The 23,148-nt window shown below is 39.0% G+C and overlaps 1 protein-coding gene across 1 annotated transcript in view; it reads right to left on the reverse strand.

Annotated features, from left to right (window-relative positions):
- adcy9 (adenylate cyclase 9) overlaps positions 1-23,148 on the reverse strand; it is a 56,427-nt gene that overhangs the window by 11,180 nt on the left and 22,099 nt on the right. The window contains exons 2-6 of the mRNA XM_037690482.1: positions 9,921-10,108; positions 8,565-8,672; positions 4,914-5,188; positions 4,475-4,577; positions 2,133-2,350 (exon numbers count right to left, since the gene is read on the reverse strand). Coding sequence (XP_037546410.1) covers positions 2,133-2,350; positions 4,475-4,577; positions 4,914-5,188; positions 8,565-8,672; positions 9,921-10,108 — 892 coding nt within the window. The remainder of the gene's footprint in view (positions 1-2,132; positions 2,351-4,474; positions 4,578-4,913; positions 5,189-8,564; positions 8,673-9,920; positions 10,109-23,148) is intronic.

The raw sequence follows: 23,148 nt of genomic DNA on the forward strand, positions 1-23,148 counted from the left end.
ATATATATATATATATATATATATATATATATATATATATATATATAAACCCTTTCGACACTCTTGCAATATTTTAAACTATGTTTCTAAACTCTAAACGCTCTGAAAGAGCACAGAATGTCATGATTTCAGCTCCCTGCCTCGTCTGCTTTCAGCCACCTGCATGCACTCTTGGCCACACCCACTTCTCCGCTGTGCACGAGAACAGCTGATCAGCTGCAGCAGGAAGCTTATCCTGCAGTAAGGGCTGCACAAATGTGCAGGAGGAAGCTTTTTCTGTAACTCTGGTCTGAACACAGGTGCAGCAGGTGCTAAACAATTTAAAATAATATATTTTAAATAAAAATTCCCTGCCGATCGTGCGGCTCATCCATCAATCAGCCAATTGTGTGTCATGTTCAATCTTATTTTGAAAAACCGAAAAACGAACTGCAAAGTAGCGATGGACTACTGTACTGGAAACTTCAAGTAAAAGTTTGTTAGTTTGGTCTTTTTCAGTTTGGAAGTCAACCAGGTACCAATATGTCTTTGTTCCAGTTTTGGAGCCAGAACTGATATTTCTCATAAAACTGGACATGATCCAGATTTGTCCAGACAGATTAATCCACTGCGGACCAGGAGCCAAATAAAACCGAAAACCACCTGTGCCTGCGTAAGAGGAGAGTCACCGTGCAGCTTGTTGGTCTGTCAGTAGTTTTCAGCTCTGTGACTCTGAAGCAAACGAGATACTGACATAAACATCACAGAAGCCAACTTGGAAAAAAAAAATCAAAGGTTTATTTGTCATGCCAGGGAAAAAAGTCTAAACTAGAGAAACACTCATTTTTGTTTCATAAGAATGCACCCTTGGAAACAGTAAATATAACTCGTTATATAATTAAAGGCATAGCATTATTTGAGGGACTGCATATCACCCACAGCCTTTCACACCAGAGCTTTAGACTAAGATAATAGAAGGAGAAGGGACAAAGTTTAAGCCATTTTGGTCAAATCCTGAATAAACATGAAGCACAGTCCCATTAGATGTCAGAGTATAAATTAAGGATGATTTAAATGAATTAATTATAAAATTGACTTGAGTTATAACCATTGTTGTACTGGCTAATGTTGATCACCTGTAGCTGCCACTTTGAAATGAACTAACCCCAAAAGTTAATCAGCTGTTTACTTTCTGAGATTTTCATGAAAACAAAAAAACATCTAGAGGTTCATGAGCCATGTTGCTAACAGACAAACAGTGAATGTTGAGCAAATAGCTCACAGAGTAAGCAGCTCTTGGTGTGTGTTGTGACTCTCAGCTACACCCACACCAAATCCTACATATGGTTGTATCATAATAGGTGTAATTAACTGGGTACTAGCCTTTTTTTTGTTTGTTTTGTTTTAAGGTCAGTTGTCTGTGGCAGCCATCTTGAATTGAGGTGGATCCAAATATTTATCAGCTATTTTTCAGCTGCAACTTTAATAGTTCGGGACTGCCTAGTAAAAGGCAGCACCTATTATTATCCACCTAACAAAGGGTTTCTTAACTCAAATCAACTTTAATGCAGCCCCCATTAAAGTGTACCCCCATAAATCTTATATCAAAATGACCAACTCTGCCCCATGATGTGTGCTATTACTTTTATTGGCATTTCAAGTTACCATGGCAACATAATTTGCAAACAAAGATGCCATTTTTTTTCTATACAAAACACCTGGTGGAACACTTGTCACCCTCTAACAGCAGCCCTGAGGTCACATGACCTAGAGTGGAGAGGACCCTGAAGAAAACTCATAAAGTCGTCGAACAAACTCTTCCTACTATCGCATCTTTTAAGATATGCTCATATATTATAAATCAAAATGTAGGCATTTTTGTCATCTAAATTTAAAAATGGCTGCCACGGGGCAGTCCCCATCAAAGTTTCTGCAGGAACTTTCTAGTCTGCCCTATGGTTCATAAGATCTTTTAGTTAAAAAAGTGAAACACACAAAAACAAACATGGACAAAATCGTCATGGCCTCCCTTTGCAAGCGATAAATCTATTTTATTGGTTTGTTATTGAAATAATTACTAAAAATGTGAGTAAACTCACATCCACGAAAGCTCAAACGTTGATGGGCATTAACGAGCCTAAATAAAACCTCACCGTATGGACAGCACCAGAGACGCCAACTCCAACAGACAAGCCACGGGAGCCAGGATCAGAGCGGCGAGCATGGGGGAGCCCACCGTAACTGGGTTTGCCAGAGATGGAAGGAAGCAGGCCAGGGTCAAGGCCAGGAAGACAAAACAGTTGATGAGAACATCCAGGAAGGAGCTGAAGGTGGGGCTTGCAAATGTCTGCACCTGAACCTTGTTCCTCACCTGGAGGCAACAGAGGAGGGAAAACGAATGAGAGCAGCAACACATTTTTAATGAGAACAAACCTCACGCTGACATAAAACTGCACACAAGAAGACATTTTATCAAGTTCCAGTAAAATTATCAAATCTATGCATTTTACAACAAATCCCAAATATTTAACTCCTGTATCCTGATGCATGCTCAATAATCCAGGTAGAAAAATCCAAAAAAGTTCAATCTGGTCCTTTGGACATTAAAAAAAAAACCAAAAAACAAAACAAAGCTAAAAAATATAGAAACGTTTCGTCTCTCATCCAAGAAGACTGAGGAAGTCTCTTGGATGAGAGACGAAACGTTTCTATATTTTTTGCTTTGTTTTTTTTGGGTTTTTTTTGAATGTCCAGAGGACCAGATCAATCAATCAACCTTTATTTATACAGGTAAATCCCATTGAGCCTCGAGGACTCATTTACAAGAGAGACCTGATTTCAACAAAGAAAGATGACAACAATGGACAACAGCAACAACAATAAGCAGTTATATTGAACTTTTTTGGATTTAACTCCTGTATTATTATTTAACAGAAATAGACTTTAAGTTTCAAAGAAATTCAAAACTTCTATCTTCAAAGTACTACAAAACAAATAATTAGCATAATCATAGTGATAATATAAACTAGAGAAATTGCATTTCTTGCGAAAATGCAGTTTGAATGCTTACTGCTGAAGAACTTGCTGAAAAACAGCTGAAATTAACTAAAAACAGCAAAAATTACCTAAAAAAGCATGCTGAATTGTAGATGAAAAGTAGATGAAAAGACAGAAATAAGATTAACTCCCAAAAGGACGTGGTAAGAGCTGAACTGAGTTAAAAAAAAAAATAGCTGAAAAGGCTAAAATGAGCACAAAACCAGCTAAATAGTAGCTGAAATAGCAGAAAAAGCTGAAACTAGCAGAAAAAACTCGAAAGGAGCATAACAAGCTGAAATTGCCATAAAGAAGGTTGAAGGTATCAAAAATTACCATGAAAATTTTGAATTAATCTGAAAACAGCTGAAATTAGGGGAAAAAAGCTAAAAACATAGCTGAAAAGGTAGAACAAGCTTAAATTAGCAGAAGAAAGCAGAAAGAACACGTTTTCCCAATTAGGCTGAAAGAAGCAGAAATGAGCACAAAAAATGGAAATTATCTGAAAAAAAAGCAGAAATTATCAAAAAAGAAGAAGCTTCAATTAAAGAAGGAAGTGGAAAGCACACATTTGTGCTGAATTAGGCTAAAAAAATTGAAATGTGTGCAAAAAGTGAAATTAGCTGAAACAGCTAAAATTAGCATAAACAGCTAAAAGTAGCTGAATTAGCAGAAAAAGCTGAAACTTGCAAAAATAAGCTGAAAGGAGCAGGAAGAAGCACAAAAATGTTGTAGTTAGCAGAAATAATCTGAAAGGAGCACAAAACAGCTGAAATAAACAGCTGAAATTAGCTGAGAGGAACTGAAAATAGTTAAATTTGGCAGAAGGAAGCTAAAAGAAGCTGAACCAGAACAAAATGTGGAAGGAGCAGTATAAGGTTGTAAACACATCTAAAGATTTGAAGGACATAAAATGAGCTCAATTCAATTCCTATAAGAAAAAAAATGGTAGAACAGGCAAAATATTTCTAAAAGCTAAAGTTGCACCAATATCAAAGTCATAGCAGGACTGTCCTGAAAGAGCTGAATGTTTTGATTTATGATTTGTTGAAATAGCTTGAAAACTGCGGGACGAGAGTCGCGCCAAAAAATGCACAGAAGAAAAACGTATCACAATAGTGTGAACGTTTCATACATTATCAACAGTGGACTAAAAAGTTGTAGCTATAAACTCTGATCAGTTTTTAAGCTGCAGTATTTCAGATTAAACAACAGGGGGCTGAAAAACTACAGGGCCACAACAAAACAACCAACTGGTGCCAAGACTGTGTGAACTGTAGCAAAAAATAAAAGTGTTGTATCCATGTATTCTGTAAACACATTTACAGGCGTGAATAAAGGTGAGACTGTTGTCAGGTTACTGAAGAAGTGAAAAGTTTTAAAAGCACTAACAGAAAAAAAACAATGTTCTTATTGTATTTATCAGAAAACGTGTGTGTTTGTGTTAATGTTTGTGTACCTCCTCCTTGTAGCTGCTGCGATAGGCTTTTTCCAGAGGCCTCTCGAGAAAATTAAGGCTGATCTTGTTAATTGGTGGCTTGAAAAAGTCTTTCTTCATCAGACTGTACCAAAGGAAAAGAGACAAAGTGGATAAAAGGAACAATCAACTAAAAAGACAAAAAAGAGGATGGGTCTGAACACAGCAGTCATTCTCAGTTAATTCTGCTCTGATTGTTAAATACAATCTGTTCTTAAAATTTTTGAGTTATCATGTTGCCAAAAATAAATACGTGACAGATGCATGGATTATTATTCCACAGTCTTTTGTACATTCTGGAGTACAAAGGTTTATTACTGATGGAAAATTCTGATTAAATGGATTGCTTTTCCAATCGAGCGTAGTCATGCTTGGATGACATAATCAGTTCATAAAGTTTACCTTTAACCCGTTTGCTTACCTGTCCTCCATGATAACATCCACAAAGTTAGCATCGCTCTTCTGTTTGAAGTTCTTGGCTCGCAGTTGGATGAGGGCCGAGTGCTCCATGCCAGGGCTGGCTGCTGCCGCGCCTCCAGTCATGCCAAGACTGGTGCCAGTTCCCGTGCTCGTGCTGGTCTTCTTTTCTTTCTCCTGGAGGATCTCACACAGCGAACCCTGGCTGGCGCGCACCGGGTCCTCCAGCGGGGGGCTCAGGAGACCATTGGCAGTTCTCCGGCTGCGACCTGGGATGAACTACAGGAGGAAATAAAGATGACGACGGCGAGAACAAGAACGAGGAAATGAAGGAGGGATGCAAAGCTTGTTTGTGAAGGGTGGTTTAACTGATGTATGGATGAAGTATGTATGACAAGTCAACAGACTGCAGGCAGAGGAATCTCTGAAGCATCACTGAGAAATTCTCATGGAGAAGTTAAGCCAACAGCCCATCAGAGCAGGACTTATTCAAGAGCACATTTCCACCATCTAATGCAGGGTTCTGCAACCTGCGGCTCTGGAGCCACATGTGGCTCTTTGGTCCCGCCGCAGTGTCTCTTTCAAGCTTTGACCAAAACATCAACCTGAATTTCATACGATGTTATAGGATGTTAGCAGTTTTCCTGTCATTTCCTTTGCAAATATGTACATCCATCCATCCATTATCTTTACCCGTTTATTCCATTTTGGGTCACGGGGGTCGCTGGTGCCCATGTCCAGCAATCACTGTGCGAGGGGCGGGGTACACCCTGGACAGGTCGCAAGTCCATCACAGGGCCACATAGAGACAAACGAGACAAACAACCATTCACTCTCTCACTCACACCTAGGGACAATTTAGAGTTACCAATCAGCCTAACGTGCATGTTTTTGGTCTGTGGGAGGAAACCGGAGTACCCGGAGAAAACCCACGCATGCACGGAGAGAACATGCAAACTCCACCCAGAAGGCACCTGGACCGGGGTTTGAGCCAGGGACCTGTTCGCTGAGAGGCAGCAGCTCTACCAGTTGCGCCACCGTGCTGCCCGGAAATATGTACATACTAGTACTAATACACAGAGTAAATTATACACACTTTAACTATGTTTTATTTCTTTGAAGTAGGACACTCGATTTGTCCATACTTAAGCCAAGTCAATTTAATTTATAAAGCACATTAAAAAATAGCAGCTGTTACCAAAGTGCTTATTAATGTGTAATAAAAAAAACATAAACCTGCACATTGTTTTTTTTTTTTTTTTTTTTAATGGCAAAATAATACTTTTATTTTTTTTAACAAGAACCCAGTCTTCTGTGGTAGATTTGCAACCTGGATATGGGCACCAGTGACCCCCTGCAACCCGAAAAGGAAAAAGCGAGTAAAGATAATGGATGGATGGATGGATGGATGAAATCCAGTCTTTTCTGTTGTCTTAAAATGTAAAAATATCAATACCATATTGTTCGGACTATAAGACGCACTTAAAATCCTTTAATTTTCTCAAAAAGCGACAGTGAGCCTTATAATCAGGTGCACCTTATGTATTAATTCTGGTTGTGTTTACTGACCTCGAACCAATTTTATGTGGTTACTGTGAATAAGTTGAATAAAGTTTGACTTATCTGACTGTTTTGCTTAATGTGCCTTATAGTCCAAAAATATGGTAAATGTTAATCATGAGATGTTTTTAGTTTTATAATTTCATACATACTGGCCAGAAAAGCCCCCTCTAACAAAGTTAAAGTGGCCCATGGGCTACCAGTTGATAATGACTATTATAGCAGATTTAGCAGCTTTGGACACGTTTAATTTAGTGAATGAAAGTGGAGAAATGAGTCTTTTGATCCTAAAGGTTGCAAACCCCTGATCTAATGGGTCGACCACATGGGAACACTTTTTGTGAAAACGAAAAGTTTTGTTTTATCATTTTAGCCTCACCTCCACAGATACACAGCAGTTTAGGAGCCCTAAAATAGTTAAAAACGAGCGCTAGAGTAAAACTAAATCTTGAAACACCACCCTTACGTTGTCAAGTGGACAGAAAAAACACAACCTTTTGAAAATGAACTAATTCAACCAATGTCACAAGGCCATTTTCTTCTTGTGTTTGCTCCACACCTTGGCTCCTGCCCAAAGCAGAGTTAAAGCGACGCATGTAGCATTTGGAGTTGTTTTCCAATTTTTATATTTCTAGAAACAGTGCCATGACTACGCAAACATTTTAAGAACTGACAACTAAAAAGATCAGTTTGGAAAAAAAATTGTACATCATCTAATTTTTCTACAAAAAAAAAAGGCAGGTGCCGTATTTTGCGATGTATAAGTCGCACCTTTTTGCATAAATTAGCATACCATGCAACATAAAGCAAAGCGACTTATTTATGTTTTTTCCCATATTTATAACCCAATTTTTAGCTGAAATCTGATGATTTCATTCATTCTGACACGGAAAATATTGAACACTACCATTTTCAGCCACTAGAGGGCGCTCAACTAATATGGCAAGCCAAGTGGCTCATTAATAGGTAAAAGTGACTATTAATGAGACACTTGGCTTGCCATACCAAGCCACCTTCGTTTCGCTCCAAAACTCCTGGAGCAAACGTCAAATCAGTTGCATACCGCCGCGCCGCCCAGGTGAAATGCAGCTGATTTGACCGTTAAAGTGCATTTATTAAGAAAAAGTTCAACTGGGACACACCTTTGCTATAATGTCAAGCAAACAAATAATTGTTTTTAGGTGGTTATCTTGTTAAATTTTGAAGAAATGCACAGCGAGTCCTCACTCTGCGCACTCCCACAGCCACAAATCCGCTTTTGAAATGCAGCTCATTTGACCATCAAAGTGCATTTATTAAAGAAAAGTTAAACTGAAACAAACCTTTGCTATAATTTTGAGCAAACAAATAATTGTTTTTAAGTGTTAATCGTGTTAAATTGTTAAAGTCCTCCTGTGCACGCTCCAGCAGCTGCCATTTGGCAGCCAATTGATTTTGGGCACAACACTGGCCCACATTTCCAGGCTGTAAGCGGTGACGCATAATAGATGCTACTTATACGGTGAAGCGACGTATTTATGTTTTTTTTCCACTTTATTAGACATATTTGGACTGATGCAATTTATACGGCAGTGTGACGTGTACGGCGGGAAATACAGTATGGTAGATTTTGCATTCATAGTCAAACAATTTTGCATTTTGTAGTTTCTAGTAATGCGAGTTATGTCTGATTAATGGTAGGATACAATTAGCATCCACTGTAGTCACAACTAGCATTGCAACAGAGAAAATGTTTGTTTTTAAAATATGACAACATGAATAATTGACTCATGCAAAAAGATTAAGGTGCTAAATTATACTATACAGCTTGCATTCAAACTACTAAGACTGTTGGGAGTTGTAGTTTCAAATTAAAATGGTCACTGCTCTGAGTAGCTGTTTGACTCCCATGAGGATTTTCTCTGATTTTTCCAAACTGAGATCATTCTGCGTTCTGTCCACAGCAGCTAAAATGCTGACTGCTCATAAATGTTTTACTTCCTTAAAAAAAAAAAAAGACAACTTGAAGTACTGCAACTTAAGTGGGAAACGCTTCAGGTGGTGTTCAACAAGTGTAGTGTTTGTTGGTGACTTTGTTCATGCATGTGTGGAGTACCGTGGCACTGCTGGTTTTGTACTCTTCCTGGCAGCCGTTCAGCACAGCCACATCATCACCCTGCTCTGTGACAGCAGACCGCACTGCACTGTGGAAAACACAAGGAGGCTGGAAAGAGAAAGTGACAGTGGGGTGAGAGGCTGACAAATTGAAGCATGAACAGCCTGAGCTTCAACAACACATCATTATAAATGACCGACTGCACTTTAAGCATTTAAGTTCAGTTCAGTTTAGGCTAAAGGACTGGTGGGAATGAAATGAGGTACATTCATGATAATTAAGACTCAAAATAATTCTTAGCATATTTAATTTAAAAAATCACGTTTGAGATTAAGGCACAGATCAATAAGTTAGATTTCCCTCTGTCTGAGATTCATCCATTCATTATCGTCCACTTGTTCAGTGGCTTCTCGCACAGTGATTGCTGGACATGGGCACCAGTGACCCCCGTGACCAGAAAAGGAAGAAGCGGGTAAAGATAATGGATGGATGCTCAGGAGTTGCTGCAGGGGCAGCAGCTTCAGCAACAAGGAGGTCCAGGCATCTCCATCCACAGCAGCCTCTTCCAAGAAGATTCCAAGGCGCTCACAGGTCAACAAAGAGACACAGTCTTTCTAGCATGCTCTCAGTCTTCCCCAGGGTCTTCTTCAAGCTGGACATGCCCAGAACACCTCCATATGAAGGCATCTGGGGGCATCTTTAAAAAAATGCCCAAACCACCTCAACTGGTTCCTTTCGATGTGGAGGAGAAGGCTCTACTCCAAGTCTCTCCCAGAAAACTGAACTTCTCACCTCATCTTTGAACCCAGCAACCCTACGGAGAAAACTAATTTTGGCCGCTTGTATGTGCAATCCCGTTCTTTCAGTCACTATCCAGAGTTCAAGCCCATAGGTGAGGGTAGAATGTGGACCACCCAGTAAACAGAGACCTTCATCTTGCAGCTCAGCTCCCTCTTCACCACAACAGACCAGTACAGATTATGCACCATTGTGGAAGCTGAACAAATCTGCTTGTACTTCTCGTGTCCCATTTTTTTGAACTCCTGAACAAAACTCTTGATTATTAAACTCCTCCACTTGAAATAGGACCTCCCTCCCAACCTGGAGAGGGCAGTCCACCCTTTTCCAACAGGACCATGGCCTCAGATTCTGAGTGTCAAGAGAAGTTTAACGGAAAAGGACCAAGTAGATGGACAGGTTAGAAGAGCGACTGTATTTTCTTCATGTTCTATTGCATGAAAGCAAAGTTCTGTGCTATAGCCTAAGAATTAGCCCAATCATCCTTAGCACAGGAAGCTAAACATTATTTAGAGTTTTAAAGTCGTTCAGATTGCGACTTTGTAAAATGATTCTCACCACAGAATTTTCTGGTGGTTTCTGGAGCAGCAGGGATCCTATAGCCTGGGTCCCTCCAGGGATCAGGTCTGGTGTGCGGTGTTGAGGGCAGGACAGCTCATGATCTCCACCTGCTAGTCCCATCTGAGAGCAGGTACACTGCACTTCGTAATCCAGCTTCCTTCCTGAGATCAGGTAGGTTTTCATCCCTGGCAGAAAACAGAGACAGGAAAATCTCCATTTACAGGTGTAACTTTGGTTTTCACTGTAATGGTCGGCCATGGCTGGTTGTAACAGCTGTAACTTTATAAATGACACTATGCATGATCTTATGTATTGTTGTGAAATCTTTCCAAGATCAGAGAATGTGTTAAAGATGAGTCTCGGCTACTACCACACCAAAACATAGGTTGGAGTTACAGCCATTTTAGTATTTAGCTGTGTTGGCCATTGTACATGAGGTTGACTCCAAAAGTTAATTAGCTGTAAATATACATAAAAAAAACAGGTTCACTGGTTCATGAGACATTTAGTTAATGCTACAGAAAGAAACGCAACACACAGACAAAAACATTAACACCTCGATTTAGACTTGTTCTTCATTTTCACAGGAAATGCAATTTCTCTAATTAAATAAAGTCCTCGCGTGCCTCGAAGGAATGCATATCGTCTACCACCATTCATGCCCGATGTAGACTAAGATGAGCTTTTGTTGAGAAATTACGGAGCTCTATCTGTTTTGGTAACACACTGACAATAACAGTAATCTCATGTGATGTCTCTCAGAGCATGTTTATGTATGACTCTCAGCTACTAACGTCAAATTCTAGCTCAAAGTCTGTAAAGTTGACTGAGGTAGAGCCATGTTCATGTTAGGTAACGCTGATTAGCTGTGGCAGTCATCATAAAGTGGGTTGACTCCAAAACATAATCATTTGTAGACGTACATCTAATGAATACTGAGAGTTTCATTATGGTCCGTTCATGGATTCATGAGATATTTTGCTAAAAGACGGACACGGTTGAAGCCAATAGTAATTTCTAATGTTTTAAGTAAAAAATACTACACGTGTAGTGCTTGAAATGTGCATTGAGGATGATGCTGAGCTACGACTACAGCAAATAAACATCGGTATAACGGACTGAGTTTCAAAGTTCATGCTCAGTAATCCAGGTACAAAATCACAAAGTTCAGCCAGGTCATCTGGATGGTTTATTTTATTGTTGAGATTTTTCGCCCGCCATCCAAAGGACTTCATACCATACCATACCATACCATACCATACTAATTTATTTATATAGCACTTTAAACAGTGACAAAGCACACCAAAGTGCTGTACAGGGACAAACAGAACAAGCACATAGCAACAGATTACATAACAGGACACCAGAAAGTAGAAACCAACAAAAACAATAATGGATAACAACAACAACCGCAACATGACCAACACAGTGTGATGCACACAGACTCAGCACAGATCACACAGTGCTGAAAGCCAGGGAATAAAAGTGTGTTTTTAAGTGAGATTTAAAAACTGTGAGGGAGGGGGGCCTGTCTAACGAGCAGAGGTAACTCATTCCAAAGTCTTGGGCCTGCTACAGAGAAGGCCCTGTCACCTCTGCGCTTGAGACGGGTTCCTGGGACTGTTAGGAGCAACTGGTCTGCTGATCTGAGAGAACGTGGTGGACATACGGCTGGAGCAGATCAGTAAGATAGGAGGGGGCAGAGCTGTTTAGTGATTTATAGACATACAAGAGTATTTTGAATTTGATTCGAAGGTGAACCGGAAGCCAGTGTAGGGAGGCCAAAACAGGTGTAATGTGCTCTCTTTTTTCTCTTTTTCATCAGTCAGAGGAGCCACAAACAAACTCAGCCCTACAAGCAGCACACTCACATAGTGGACCAACCAGTTTGCTGGTGATAAGATGGTTTCTGGGACCCGTCCTCTCCCTCGTCGACTCCTCTGAGGCAACCGGTTGGTCCACTATGTGAGTGTGCTGGTCACGGGACTGAGTTTGTTGTGGCTCCTCGAACTGATGAAGTCCTTTGGATGAAGGACGAAACGTCTCGACAAAAAAAGAAACCATACAGATGGCCTAGCTGAACATTGTTGTTTTTTGTTTTACCTGGATTATTGAGGATGAACTTTGTTTTGAATAACTTTGGCTATGGCTGCCTCAGAGGAGTCGACGGGGGAGAGGGTGGGCCCCAGAAACCATCTTATCACCAGCAAACTGGTTGGTCCACTATGTGAGTGTGCTGCTTGTGGGACTGTTTGTTGTGGCTCCTCAGACTGATGAAGTCCTTTGGATGGAGGACGAAACGTCTCAACAAAAATAGAAACCATCCAGATGACCTGACTGAATGGATTGAGTTGTTCTATTTATATTTGCTAATGTCGCTTAGATGGGGCGGCCATCTTAAATGGGATTGGCTTCAAGAGGTTACCAGTCGTAGTTAATTTTTAGTTTCTAAGGATTTTTTGAGTTTATTTAGCCTCTGGTGTCATTTAGCCCCTCACCGTCAGTGCAGCCTCCATTCTCCTTCCTACGTGGCTTCCACAACGAAACAAGAGACCAAAACGTCTCACACACTACTCAGGTGTGTTAACATCAACTCACATGACCCACAGTTTGCGTGTCTGTTTATATGTGACACACAACCCTTTTGTGTGAATGTTCCTACAACCGTGTGTAAGCGTGACACTCCCAGCCAGTCAGTCAGAATGAAGGAAGCCTTTCAGCCTTTTCACCGATGATTGAAACACGCCACAACAAAAGGGCGGAGTTATTCGACACAGCCAAGAAAAGGACTAGAAATCAGACGTTTGAGGCGGTTCGGGAGCACTGCAGGAGCTCCGGAGGGACGTTTTCAACCGCTTTTCATTTTAACCAATATTTTTAAACGATGCTGAAAGACGTGCTGGAATGCAATCAGCGCATCAGCCACTGTCTCGTTTATGATTCATGCTGGTATGTGTGACTTGTGTTGGGATTCAGTATCCACTGAAACTGCATGAGTCATTCCTGCTGGGATCACCTGCCGACTCTTCATCCGAATCGTTTTGATCGGTGACTTGAAGACAAAGATAAACCCAAGCAGCGACGGATTATTCTGTAGCCGATGGATGAAGGTATAGTATTACGGTTTAAAAATAAATGAATTGACATGTCTGTTAGCCAATCACAATGACACTGAGAAGCAGACAGTGATGCAATTCTGGGTGTTTCACCAACTATGGTTTGTTTGCATTTCAGCCTGTTCATGCTGTCACAGAGCCAACAAGGAGACACACAAACAGAAGATTAGAGCGGTGGCTGATAGCCAGCTACTATCAGTCTGTTCAAACACAAACTAACCCATCTAGTTGGCCTCAGATAACAACTCTGTCTTTTATAGCTTGGAGATGCCTGGAAGAGCTCCTGGAGGCCACGAGGCAACCTGATCCAGGAAGAAAAGTGAACTCTCTGTCTGAAGTGGACAACCGGAACTCCTGATTTGGTGATTATTGTGTACTGAAGACAATGGAGACAAAATTAATTAATGAGGAATTACGGATCTGCAATGCAAAAGGCTTATTATCATCAGATGGCCAAGTCGAAGTCAGAGCAATGATGTTTTTATCTGCGTCTGCGTGTTGGTTTAATGTTAACTAACGGTGCAACAGCTGTGTTTAATGGAACTTACAAAAGATAATTATGAAGCATTCACACTAAAAAGAAACTGTCCAGATGACCGGACTGAAAAATGTTGGATTGTAATCCTGGATTATTGAGCATGGACTTTGTTGTTTTCAACCAGTTTGACACGACTGTCAACAAGGAAGAGGGCTGGCAATGGAGGTGGGGGCGTTGCCAAAGAGACCATCTTAGCACCAACATAACTGGTTTGTTCCACTTTGGAGTAAGCTGTTGGGGGAAGAATCCGTTTTTTTGTGTGTTTCCTTGACTGATGAAGCCTTCTGGATCGAAGGCGAAATGTTTCAGCACAAAAAAAAAAAAAAAAAAAGAAACTGTCCAGATGACCTGACTGAAAAATGTTGGATTGTAATCCTGGATTATTGAGCATGGACTTTGTTCATTCACACTATTGTGATCCATTTTTCTTCCGTATGTTTCTCGTCCCGCAGTTTTCAAGTATTTCAACAAATCATAAATCAAAACGTTCAGCTCGTTCAGGTGAAGTGTGTTATGACTTTGGTATTGGTGCAACTTTAGCTTTTTGAAATATTTAGCCTTTTCTGCCACTTTTCTCACATTAAATGAATTGAGCTCATTTTACATCCTTCACATTTTTAGATGTGTTTGCAACCTTTTACTGCTCCTTTCACATTTTGTTCCAGTTCAGCTTCTTTCAGCTTCCTTCTGCAAATTTATCTTTTTTTCAGCTGTTTTGTGTTCCTTCTAGATTCTTTCTACTAAATGCAACAGTTCTGTGCTTCTTCTAACTTCTTTCTGCTAATTTCAGCTTGTTATGCTCCTATCAACTTATTTCTGCAAGTTTAAGCTTTTTCGGCTGTTTCAGCTACTACTTACCAGTTTTCATGCTAATTTTAGTTTTTTCAGCTAATTCCACATTATTTGCACTAATTTCAACTTTGTCCAGCGGCCTAATTCAGCAAAAATGTAATCTTTCCACATCCTTCCACTAATTTAAGCTGTTTTTTTTATGTTGTTGTTGTCGCTAGTTTCAGCCTTTTTATTATTAGTAGTATTTTTTAGATAATTTCCACTTTTTCATGCTAATTTTTGCTTCTTGCAGCCTAATAAGGCAAACATGTTTTTTCTGCTTTACTCTGCTAATTTAAGCTTGTTCTACCTTTTCAGCTGCCTTTACAGCATTATCTAGCCAATTCCGGCTTTTTTCAGATAAATTCAAGTTATTTGTGGTAATTTCTGCTGCTTTCTGCCTAATTAACTTATTTCTGCTAATTTCAGTTCATACTCCTTTCAGCTTAATTATGCTATTTTCTGCTTTTCTGTAATTTCAGCTACTACTTAGCTGTTTTTATACTAATTTTAGTTGTTTCAAAATTCCTTATTTTAGTAGCTCATTTCAGCTCTTTCCGGTTCCGCTTACAACTGTTAACTTTTGGAGTTGACGCAATTCAAGATGGCCCCTGCACACAACTGACCTTTGTAAATACAAAAAATGAGTAGCGTATTCTTCAGCTAATTTTACTGATATATGGCTAAGATTAAGTATGGTAGATGCTGACAGTCATTCACAACACACACTACAAGTGCAAATGGGTCATGTGAGATTATACATGATACCACATGAGAGTGAGCGTAATGGTATTTTCAAGGTTTAACTAAAGTAGATGTAAGTGACGTTTATCAGTGTAAGATGATCGTAGTTTAAAATTCATGCATGAAAGGAGACGAGCAATTTGCATTCCTTTAAGGAATGCCAGGCCTTCAATTTGAAGAATGTTTTCTTTTGCGCCTGAACTACATTTTTAAATCAACAAGCCAAGTTTTGAGATTCTGTCTTCTCAGTTATTTTGGATGCAAGACACTTAGGGAAAATGAATGACTGAATAAAAAAACAATTCCTTTCCAAAATGCAACTTTGATTCAGTTCTTTATATAAAAAAAATTAGTCTACCTGACCTGATATATATATATATATATATATATATATATATATATATATATATATATATATATATATATATATATATATATATATATAATTTGGATATTTGTCTACTTGGTCTGGAAAATACTTAACATTAACTCAGTGACTTTAAAAACTATATTATATTACAGATTTTTGTTAGGATAATCTATTATTATCCTTTCAATAGTTCTTTAAATAAATATGTGACCTTTCACATCTCCATCAATCTTATTGCCCCATATTTCCTAACAGAGCACTTCGCTCTCAGACTGCAGGCTTACTCGCGGTTCCTAGAGTTTCCAAGAGCAGAATGGGAGGAAGATCTTTCAGTTCTCAGGCTCCTCTCTTGTGGAACCAAGTTCCAGTTTCTGTCTGTGAGGCTGACACATTGGCTCAAGTCTTTCCTTTTTGATAAATCCTATAGTTAGGGTCGGTTTAGGTTTCCTGACCTATCTCTTAGTTATGCTGCAATAGGCTTAGACTACCGGAGGACAAATTGACCATATTTCCTCACTCTGCTGCTGTCTTTACTTGCTCTACTCCACCTGTTTGTATTTGTAATTATTTCTATCTTAACATGTTTTTGTCTTTCCTCCTATAGAAAGATCACCTGGATCTGTCATTCTGTGTTTGTTTCTACTTCCTGTCCTGTCAAACCCCGCTGGTCGAAGCAGATGGACGCTCATCCTGAGCCTGGTTCTACTGGACGTTGCTTCCTGTCAAAAGGGAGTTTTTCCTTTCCACTATCGCCTTTGTGCTAGCTCAGGATGGAAGACCGCAACAAAGTGAAGATTCAACACAACGTGCTGCTTACTTAGAGAAATTTTACCAATTATTTTTTTATGCACTGTATGTGAATGTTTCTGTTCAGTGCCCTTCTGTTGTGACTTAGCACTTTACAAATAAACTGAATTGAATTTAGCACAGGTGTCAACAGTGCTGAATTGATTCAGTCTTAAGTTTCATCCTGGTTAACGTGAATAAATGTTAGGTAAGTGTATACAAATCTTTATCCAAGAATTCATTCTGCACAACAAACTGCGCTCAGTAGGCAGGGAAATGATGTCTGCGTATTTAAGTGCAGCTGATGAGCATCTGATCGACGTGCATGTGGAAAGTTTGCGCGTCATTCTGACGCTTCCTGGGCACATTCACATGTTTGTGTACTACAGAGTGTTTGCACCACTTTTAGGGAATCCAATACAGACTCGGCATATTTGTCATTCCTCTGGTACTCCAGTGAGTGAACACCCTCCGAGTCTAGCGTGATAAAAGAGGTCCTACTTCAATAAACACTGGACGGAGGACTGCCAGCTGGAGTGGGACTGACGTTCACTTTCTAGATTTCAGTCAAGCAACAAAGAAAAATAATTCAAGTTTGGTTGTATAATAAAGTGAAATAATAACCTGCTTTTGAAAACATCACATTGATCTCATTGGCAAAGAGCTTGCAGAGTGCAACTTATTCTGAATCTTATATTGTAAACTGGGCAGATGTCCTCAGCCTTTTTTTTTTTGGAGCTAACAACTTAGAACCGTGTGTAAACCACACAAATATGCACTCCCCACAAAAATAAAAAACTGCTCAATGAAACTCCTGTGCCACCTATTAGCTTTAATGCAATGAATGAAGGCGATAACTTTCACCTTGCTTTGATCGTGACTCTTGATGTCCACTTGTTCACTAACAAAGAAAATAGCTCAGGTAACACAATAAAACATTTACCGTAATTTTTGGACTACAAGCTGCTATTTTTTTTCACACTCTTTGAACACCGTGGTTTACATAATGTTGAGGTTAATTTATGGATTAAAATTTTTTCTTTATTTTTTGATGGGCTATTGAGCTTCATGCCGCCAAAACATTTAGCCTCGTCACACCCAGGCGCTCACATAGCTGCCCAATACACGTCTCTCTTGGGGGGTGGGTTCTCATGACTCAATGAAACTACTTGTATTTTTGTTGTTCGGCTGCTCCCGTCTTCAGATCGCCACAACGAACGAAGTCCCACGAAGACTTGGCAATTATTTTTTTATGCCGGATGCCCTTCCTGACGCACCGACAGACCACCGAGCTACCACAGCCATCTGTGTGGAGCAGAGAGCTGCTCAAGGGTGCCCGGGGAGCAGATGGGGGGGTTAAGGGCCTTGCTCAAGGGCCCAGAGTGGGGTAAATGAGGGTGGAGACAGGTGTGGGTGCGTCACCAATCCCACCTACATTTTGATGTTGTCGATACCGGGAGTTGAACCAGTGATCTTCCGCTCACAGGCCCACCTTCTCTAACCTCTGTGCCACCACTCCCCTGAATGAAACTACCTGTATGAAGGTTAAAAAAAATCTAACCAATTAAATTATCAAACAGGTCATTTACCACTGGGGAGGGGGGAATGTCTGTCGGTCACATGGCGGTGCCAAAAGGCACGAAGATGGTAATGTGGGGATGAGAACCTGTTGTACTTTGAAGACCTTGGATCGTCAGCATGCTTCACATAACCAGCATTGTTTAATCTATGTATGCTTTAAACTTTCTAACATTATCTTCAATCCGCTCAGTTCTTTTTTTTAAACAAACCTTGACTTTTGAAGACGAACAACTCACATAGAAAAAAACGGTGCAAAAAATTTTACTTTTCAAACAGTACAATCCACACGAGTCACCGATTTTCATTTACTGTAATACTGAGTGTACGGTACCTTCAGTGTTTGCTCAGGGTCTACAATAGTACAAAGCTAGTGTGTGTGTGTTATTGGGCTGATCCTCTCCTGGCTTTGTAAAGGAGGCTCTCTGGGGAAGAACCTGTTGCCAGACTCAATGCAGCCCAACAGGTTTTATTGATTTATTCAGACCAGCTGGACTGGACACGGTTCAGCTGAGGACAATCATAGTATCACAACAAATACACACATGCAACAACGCTAAAATACCACCATGTTTGCTTGCACACCAGCCATAAATACACCACCAGCAGACTGGAGGACCTGCAAGACCTAAACTCTGTGTGATTTATTTCGTTGAGGCTGCCACTGTGACCGCCCTCTGACAAAAGGTGAACTGTTACCAAACACCTTCACCAAAATAACTCACTGGATGAACTTTAGTGAAAGTTGAAGAACATAATCATTAAAGACAATGGATTACCTTTTGGAGTCAACATGATCTAAGAAGGCTGCCAGAGCTTATCTACCGGTACTTTTTTTTTTTTTAATGACTAAACTAGTATTTGTGTGAATGCTTATTAAGCATTCACACTATTGTGATCCTGTTTATATTTATTATTCCGACCTCGTTACTTTAACTATTCCAAATGTTTTTCGGCGCGATTCTCGTCACACAGTTTTTAAGATATTTCAGCAATTTACGTATCAAAATTTTCAGCTCTTTCAGGAGAAGTACTATGGCTTTTGGTATTGGTCAAACTCTAGCTTTTTGAACTATTTAGCCTTTTCTGCCATTTTTTCCTCATATTGGCTCATTTTACATCCTTCAACTCTTCAGGTCCTTTCACATTTTGTTCTGGTTCAGCTTCTTTCAGCTTCCTTGTGCTAATTTAAACTTTCTTTTACCTACTTTCAGCTAATTTTTTTCCAGCTGTTTTATGATCCTTTTAGATTATTTCTGCTAACTACAACATTTTTGTGCTTCTTCCAACTTCTTTCTGCTAATTTCAGCTTATTATGCTCCTTTCAGCTTATTTATGCAACTTTCCGCTACTTCTGCTAATTCAGCTAATTTAGCTGTTTTTAGCTAATTCCAACATTTTTTGCAATAATTTCAACTTTTCAGCTCATTTCAGCAAAAATGTGCCGTTTCCACTTATTTATGGTAATTTAAGCTTCATTTTGCTTTTTAGCTACTTTTCAACCGTTTGCTTGCTAATTTCAGCTTTTTTCAGATAATTTCCACTTTTTGTGCTCATTTTTGCTTCTTTCAGCCAAACTGGACAAACGTGTTCATGTTAATTGGGCAAACATGAAGCGGCTGTGGCTGAGTGGTTAGAGCAGTCGTCCTCCAATGCAAGAGTTGGGGGTTCGATTCCACCAGCAGTCACATGCTGAAGAGTCCCTGGGCAAGACACTGAACCCCTCATTGCCTCAATGTGTGTCCCATCGGTGTATGAATGTGATAAAGCTCTGATTATTCTTTATATCTAGTAGAGTGCTGTATGAATGAGTAAATGAGGACACAGATGTAGTGTAAAGCACTTTGAGTATCTTGATACTATAGAAAGGTGACATATAAGTACAGTCCAGTTACCATTCGTTCTGCTTTCTTCTGCTAATTTAAGCTTGTTCTATCTTTTCAGCTACCTTTTAAACAAATTTTAGCTGTTTTCAGATAATTTTCACTGTTTGTGCTCATTTCAACACCAGATGATCTGTGTTTTGAACCTGTACGCTCCACACTGGTTTGTCGTCATTATCTGCATCGTTTTTATGTTTATATTCTGATTTACTTCATTTGTGTTACCTGTTGTTCTGTCTGTACAGCACTTTGGTTAGCCTTGTCGCTGTTTTAAGTGCTTTATAAATAAAGTGGTATGGTATTTCTGTTTCTTTCAGCCTAATTAACTGTGTTCTACTAATTTCAGCTTGTTATAATCCTTTCAGCTTATTTATGCTAGTTTCAATTATTTCAGTTACTATTTCACTGTTTTATGCTAAATTGAGCTTTTTCAGCTCCCCCCCCCTCCCCCCCCCCACACACACACACACACACATACCACCCCCTTTTTTGAGCTCTTTTCAGTTCCTTCCACTTCTTTTGGGTAGTTTAAGCTTCTTTCTGCCTTTTCAGCAATTTTTCAGACTTTTTTTTTTTTTTTCAAATTCCAGATTTTTGGGCTAATTTTCTAATTTTGGGGCTCATTTCTGCTTATTTAAACCTAATTCCACAAATATGTATTCTTTCTTCTCCTAATTTAGGCTTGTTCTTCCATTTCAGCTATATTTCAGCATGTTTTGGCTCATTTCAGCTGTTTCTCAGCAAGTTCTTCAGCAATAAACATTCACACTGCATTTTCGCAGGAAATACAATTTCTCTATTTACCTTCGTCTTTCCCCCAAACACAAATCCTTTGAAAACCTGTAAAACTTATTTTCTAATTACACACAGGCTTGAAATTCTCAGCAAACGCACTTCACAATGTGACAAAGTGGGTTTGACTTGATTTCAAATCCAGTTCAGATTTTTCTGTTAAAGCATGCACGTTCATTCACTCAAATGAGACTAGAAATAAAGAGTAAATACACTCAAATGTGTCAATCATTTTGAGTAAAAAAAATAATGAATGAAAAGGAAGTATAGCTGAGTTGTGACATTCCACATGTCCACTCAAAGACCAAACACAGTCTGAACCAACACAAATATATAAAAGCATTACTGCCCCGTGAAGGGAGTAGAAAGTTTTAACCCTCACATGCATCTATTTACAACAATATTTTATATTTCAATAAGCATTTATAAGGACAAACTACATATTCAACATCAAAACAGCTCTCTCAACGATTAGAATAAATATGAACTGATGGACTCTGAACTATATATTAGATTTACGTAATTTAATTATAAATACAAATGGATTACAGTTTATCGTGTGAACGTTTATTAAGCATTCACACTGTAGTGATTCATTTTTCTTCCATAAGTTTTTCAGCATCATTCTCGTTCCACAATTTTTTGTGCCATTTCAAGTTTTACTGCTTCTTTCACATTTTGTTCTGCTTCAGCTTCTTTAAGCTTCCTTGTGCAAATTAAAACTTTTTTCAGCTACTTTCAGTTGTTTTGGGATCCTTCTAGATGCTTCCCGCTAACTACAACAGTTTTGTGATTCTTCTAAATTCTTTCTGCTCATTTCAGCTTGTTATGCTCCTTTCTGCAAGTTTCAGCTTTTTCTGTTATTTCAGCTACTATTATGCTAATTTCAGCTTTTTCTGCTAATTCTAACTTTTTGCAATAATTTCAACTTCTTTCAACCCAATTCAGCAAAAAACATGCTCTCTCCACGTCTGGTAATTTAAGCTTCTTTCTCATTTTAAGCTACTTTTCAGCTGTTTTTGCTTATTTCAGCTTTTTTCAGATAATTTCCACTTATTTGTGTTCATTTCTGCTTCTTTCAGCATAATTGGGCAAACATATTCTTTCTGCTTTCTTTTGCTAATTTAAGCTTGTTCTACCTTTTCAGCTAGCTGTTTTGCATTATTTGTTTCTAATTTCAGCTGTTTTCAGACATTCAAGTTTTTCATGGTAATTTCTGCTACTTTCAGCTTAATTAAATTATTTTTGCTCTTTCAGCATTTTTCTGCTAGTTTCAGCTTTTTCTGCTTTCAGCTACTATTTAGCTCTTGATGGAAATTTAAGCATTTTCAGCTAATTTCACTTTTTTTTTTTAGCTCATTTCAGTTTTTTCCACTTCCTTCAGGTAGTTTAAGCTTCTTCCTGACTTTTAAACTACTTTTCAGCTCTTTTTTTGCCAACTTCATCTTGTTTGTTTTTTTTAGCTAATTTTCTATTTTTGTACTCATTTCTGCTTATTTAAACCTAATTCAGCAAATATGTATTCTTTCTAGGGGTGCACCGATAAATCGGGGTCGATAAATTGGCCGGTCGATTTATCGACCCCGATTTCCTTAATTTTGGGAAATCGGAAATCGGCCGATACTTGCATGAGAAACCGATTTTTTGTTGTTTTAACAACAATTGTCTGAACTTCATTTATATATGCACAATATGGCCAGTTAAAACAAGTTTGTATTGTTTCTAGGATATTGTTCATGGGTATGTTTTTCAACAAAATAATATTGGACAATTGAAGGTGCACTGTGACCTTATAACACCTGACAGTGTCGCTTATCAAACAAAATCGGTATCGGTCAAAATCGGAATCGGCAGGTCAGACTTTTTAGAAATCGGTGATCGGCCAGAAAACTGCAATCAGTGCACCCCTAATTCTTTCTACTTTGTTCTTTTAAATTAGGCTTGTTTTTCCATTTCAGCTACATTTCAGAATGTTTTTTAAGTTAATTTCAGCTGTTTTTCAGCAAGTTCTTCAGCAATAAGCATTTTAGCAGGAAATGCCATTTCTCTAGTTTTCTTTACTTTTTACCATTTTTTCTTTTTTTTACTGGTGGAATCCACGTTTTCAACTAAAACTTAACATTTCTGCTAATCCCAAGAGGCTCATCCCAGCGTGGACACTGCACTTCCTGACACGTGACCTTTCACCTTGTGGCAGCTTACAACCACATGATCAAAACTTTCCCTGCTGACCCAAAGGTCACCGGCTCCCCTCCGGTCTCACACAAAGAAATGCGAACATGTGTGTGAATATAAAAGATAGATAAGCTCTATTCACGTAATCTGTTCAAGACAGGACAAGTGATCTTTTGTTGCAGCTCACTGGTTTTGTATTTAAAGTACTGAGACAGAATGAAGAGGACAATGATCTTGTGTTTTATGGGCAGTGGGAGTAGCTGCAGAGATAAACTGACATATACATGAAAGAAAATACTTGAACACGTAATTCGTTGATGGTAGCAAAAGTACATCATTAAACCAGTTCGCCTTTGTCAAGATAAGACAGGATAAGATAAGAACTTTATTAATCTTGCAGGAAATTGTTGTG

Source organism: Nematolebias whitei, chromosome 16 (genome assembly GCF_014905685.2).
Source record: "Nematolebias whitei isolate Nwh7 chromosome 16, NemWhi1, whole genome shotgun sequence".
In the NCBI taxonomy this organism is placed as follows: Eukaryota; Metazoa; Chordata; class Actinopteri; order Cyprinodontiformes; family Rivulidae; genus Nematolebias; species Nematolebias whitei.